The sequence below is a fragment of the Coptis chinensis genome, chromosome 7 (genome assembly GCF_015680905.1).
Source record: "Coptis chinensis isolate HL-2020 chromosome 7, ASM1568090v1, whole genome shotgun sequence".
Classification (NCBI taxonomy): domain Eukaryota; kingdom Viridiplantae; phylum Streptophyta; class Magnoliopsida; order Ranunculales; family Ranunculaceae; genus Coptis; species Coptis chinensis.
Window position 1 is genome coordinate 69,711,202 of NC_141462.1, and position 4,959 is coordinate 69,716,160.

At 42.5% G+C, this 4,959-nt stretch overlaps 1 protein-coding gene across 1 annotated transcript; it reads left to right on the plus strand.

Moving 5' to 3' along the window:
* Positions 1-3,031: 3,031 nt before the first annotated feature.
* LOC147488618 (uncharacterized) lies at positions 3,032-3,388 on the plus strand. The gene has a single exon (XM_086574433.1). The coding sequence runs from the start codon at positions 3,032-3,034 to the stop codon at positions 3,386-3,388; it is 357 nt and encodes a 118-aa protein (XP_086430559.1).
* The last annotated feature ends 1,571 nt before the right edge of the window (positions 3,389-4,959 follow it).

Here is a 4,959-nt window from a genome sequence, read left to right on the forward strand (position 1 = left end):
ACAGTTGGGGAGATCCAGCTACCTGTGGCTACTGGTCCAGTAACCCTCGTCATAAATCTTGTTATGGTAAAAGCTAACACACCCTATCATATGATCTTGGGCAGGACCTGGCTGCACAGACTCCGCGCTGTTCCCAACACCTATCACCAGTGTCTAAAATTTCCGTATAACGAGAAAATTGAGACAATCAAAGGAGATCAGGTGGCTGCCAAAACATGCTACCCTCTGGCGACAAAGCAGTCCCCACTCCCTTTTTAACCAATGGAGGTGGGGAAACCCGCCAAATAGCAATTACAGTTGAATCCCCCTCTCCCGAACCTGGTCCTAAGAGAAAGGGAGGATCCCCCTTCACTGGAGTCGTTAGAGGAAGTGGAAATTGTGGGAGGAAGCTCGCCAAAAACCACAAAGACGTGTTTGCTTGGTCATTTGAAGAAATGCCAGGAATTGACCCCCATGTGGCATGCCACCGGCTCAATGTCTGCAATGATGCAGTAGTAATCAAGCAGAAACCGAGAAAAATAGGTGCTGACAGATCCAAAGCAATAAAAGCCGAAATTGAAAAGCTAAAGGCAGCTAATTTTGTCAGAGAAATCAATTTCCTTACATGGATTTCTAACATTATCCCAGTACATAAGAAGAATGGGGTCATGGAAAATCTGCATCGACTTTACGGATCTGAACCGTGCATGTCCAAAAGACAGTTACCCTCTGCCACGGATTGACAAATTGGTGGATGCAACGGTTGGACATGAACTGTTATCTTTAACAGATGGGTTGTTTGGCTATAACCAGATCCCATTGAATGAGGAAGACCACGAGCATGCTAGTTTCACAACCGAGGATGGCCTGTACTATTATCAGGTCATTCCGTTTGAACTAAAAAATGTGGGAGCCACGTACTAATGTTTGGTAAACAAAATGTTTAAAGGATTGATAGGCGACATTATAGAGGTGTATGTAGATAATCTCTTGATCAAAAGCCTAAGACGTGGAGATCATCTCTCTCACCTGCAACGTGCATTTAACATTCTCTGAAAGTATCGAATGAAACTCAACCCTGCGAAATGTGTTTTTGTTGTCTCATCAGGGAAGTTTTTAGGGTACCTGGTTACTAAGCGAGGAATCGAGGAAAACCCAAATCAAATCCGGGCGCTCATAGAAATGCCTTCACCTAAAAACATGAAAGAGGTTCAAAAAGTTGTAGGCAGGTTAGCAGCTCTGAACAGGTTCATCTCCAAGAGTTCAGATAAGTGCAAACCTCTGTTTCAGTTACTGCAAAAAAATACCTCATTTGCATAGACAGAAGAATTCCAAAAACCATTCGATCAACTCAAAACATATTTGGGGGCACCACCGATCCTTTCCAAACTAGGTGAGGGAGAAGTTTTGGGTCTTTATCTCTGTTTATCTGACTACGGTATCAGTTCTATACTGATACGTGTGGATGAAAAAAAGGTTGAGAAACTTGTTTATTTATTGAGCTGAACGCTCCTACCAGCAGAGACAAGGTACCCTAAACTCGAAAGAGTCATTTTAGCTCTTGTTTTTGCGGCGAAGAAATTATGACCATACTTCTAGTCCCACACAATCAGAGTAATCACAGAGTACTAGTTACAATCAGTTCTGGAAAGGCCAAACAGGTCAGGAAGGTTAGCTAAATGGTCCGCACAACTGTCAGAGTATGATATTATATATGTCTCATGAATCTCAGAGAAGGGTCAGGCACTAGCAGAATTCTTGGGAGATTTCCTAATGACCTATATTGGGTACGACTCAACAATCCTCAGTTCAGATGATAGCATCTTACCTGAAATCCTAAACACCCGTCCAGACCCTTGGGAGCCGTGCTCCGGGTAGCAACTGTTTGTGGATGGGTCTTCAAACGATAGAGGCACAAGAGTTGGAGCTGTGTTTGTTACTCCTAACAACATGCGACTAGAGAAATCCATCCGGTTAGATTGGAAGGCATCTAACAATGAGGTGGAGTATGAGGCGACACTTGCTGGCCTCACAATGGCTCTCGACTTGGGCCTAACACACCTCACAGTTTTTAGTGACTCATAACTAGTTGTGTTTCAAGTTGATGGAGGTTATAAGGCCAGGGATGAACGAATGGCTTAATACCTGGAATTGGTAAGGGGTCTTCAGAGTAGTCCGAGAATATTCAGTTTAATCAACTGCCTCGATCAGAAAATCAACACGCAGATGCTTTGGCATATGTTGCCTCAATGTTAGGCAACAGCTAGTCTCACTCTATCCCTATAGAGTTCCAAGACAAACCTAGCATCCAAGCACTCACAGTTACAACAGTTTGTGTTATTCCAGCCACCACACCAAACTGGATGGATCCATACAAGTCTTACCTCAAGTACGAAACACACTCGGAGGATAAGAACACAACAAGGCATCTGCTTGCAAAGGTACCAAGATTCACCCTCATTGAAGATGATCTTTACAAGAAGTCCTTTCTGGGACCTCATCTCCGATGTCTCTCCCCAGACCTCACTGAATAGGTCATGTGAGAGATTCACAAAGGAATTTGTGGCAACCACGTTGGGGGGCAGAACACTCGCTCTCAAGATCCTAAGGCAAGGGTACTTTTGGCCTTATATACAAAATGATGCACAAGTTTTTACCTGTAAATGTGAAAAGTGTCAACGATATGCTCTGCTTATCCATGCTCCAACAACATAGCTGCACCCATTGGCTAGTTTAGGGCCATTTGCACATTGGGGAACTGACATTGTGGGACCCTTACCACCCACTCCTGGCAACGTCAGATTCTTACTGGTCGCGACGGATTACTTCACCAAGTGGATAGAAGCAGTTCCCCTTGTCTTCATTCAGGAACAGGATGTCAGAAAGTTCCTTTGGAACAACATTATCTATAAGTTTGGCATACCTAAAGTTATTATCTCAGATAATGGGCAACAGTTCGTTGGAGGCAACAGTTATCTATTTTTTCTCAACTCCAAGGTATCCACAAGGCAATGGCCAGGCTGAAGCTTCCAATAGGGTTATTTTGGATAACATGAAACGCAAATTAGATGACGCAAAAGGTTTATTGATCGAGGAACTACCTAAGGTCTTATGGGTATACCGAACTACACCCAGACAATCGACTGGTGAGTCCCCATTTTCACTGACCAATGGAGCTGAAGTTGTCATACTTCCCGAACTAGTAGCTCTCACTCAGAAGTCAGACGTTGTGCACACCCTGGACAATGAAGAGTTATTATGCAGAGAAATAGATCTCCTGGATGAAAAGCGGGAAGGCACCGCACTGCGCTTGGCTGCCAACCAGCAGATTCTGAAAAGATCATATGACAAGATAGTCCGAATTCGAGCTTTCAAATCTAGTGATCTAGTTCTGCGTGAGATGCCATAGCATAACGGCAAGTTTGGGCCTAACTGGGAAGGACCATACATCATGGACAAGGTTGGCCGAACTGCTTTTTACTACTTTCGTGCTGTTGAAGGGGATGTTCTTGTCAAACCATAGAACGCAGAGCACATTCGCAAGTACTACCAGTAAATTGTTATTTCATGCTTTTTTATGCATTGCTTATTCTCTCCAGTCATCAATAAAGTTCCTCACCTTGTAATTGAATTTATTCCTTGCATCAGCTCTTTATTTATTATCCATAATGGACTAAGCTTTTAGGGAATTCTTCTCTCACTATCTATTCAAGAATATTGTATGCTAATTTTCTTTGGAACCAAAGATACTGAGTTAGGGGGAGACGAACTGAATGCCAATTCTTTTCTCATCCCCACACAGCCTGAACTATACGCCAGTTCTTTAAGACTGAGATTATCCTTGATGGGTTAAGCCTTTAGGGAATCTAACCACACTAACTATTCAGTAAACTGTATGCCAGCTTGACTTGGAACCAGAGATAGTGTTTTTGGGAGCCCGAACTGTATGTCAGTTCCTTGTGCTCACATAACATCACTAATGGGAGTTGCTGAGAAAATTTGGGTTGGATCCAGATCCTAGTATGCAATCATTGGCCTGGAATTATATCGGCATGATCACGTTGAGGAAGACTCCCCCACTGTTGTTCTGGCGATAACTTATCTATTTTTTAAATAGACAAGACCTATCGTTATTAAACACAGTATTATGCTAAAGGCACCCAATTACCTTCATATAGACACATGGCTCCTCTGTGACGTTGTGTCTCTATTACGATCGAACTTTCAGTTATGGTTAAACTTGGACGACTCCCATGATATCCTGATCAGATTCTAGTTATGCATCATTTTAACCTATTTAGCCTATTAGGGTCACCTATTGTTATTCCAAATGAACTTTGGGGGGCATCAAGGGTAGAATATGCATATTAGTACATGTCATTATATGCTATATAGCATAGAATGTTTTAAATGCATGTATAAACTAGAAGAGCTGTAGAGCTCAGTAAGTAAATAGTATGTGTAGGGGAGTTTTCGAGTATCTCCTGATTTTCCTCTGTGCCTTGTGATCCAGAAGCTTTGACTGAGTAGAGAAGGGATGAGATGATTGTGAGTTCAGGGTTGAATCGCCTGGAGGCTGCCTACATATCTCCTTATTGATTTAGGTGAACCAAACCCTATTTTGCGAAGTTCCTAAGAGTGAATTCTTATGGTTTATATAGGAAGAGCTTTGAGAGTCCTAGGGTTAGGGTTAACCTCACCGCTTGTGAGCTCCCTTCCATCTTTGAACTTTGCCTTCCTATTAGGAACCCTCTCCTTATGGAAGTCTGAATCTATACCATATCTTATGAGAGGTAAGTTTTCTTGTTGATCATAATGTCCCATCGTGTATGAGAAGATTATATCTAAAAGGTAACTCCTAAGATATGTCATCATGATTCCTTCCTTATCATCAGAGATCGCCATCTTCAGTTTCCTTCTATTCAGGAAACTGTCTATACCAGTTCCTAATAACTTGGAGAGCTGTCATACTTAGAGGCG

What these genes read in the sequence shown, in the direction of transcription:
- LOC147488618 (XM_086574433.1), top strand. Translation starts at nt 3,032, where the DNA reads ATGAAACGCAAATTAGATGACGCAAAAGGTTTATTGATCGAGGAACTA.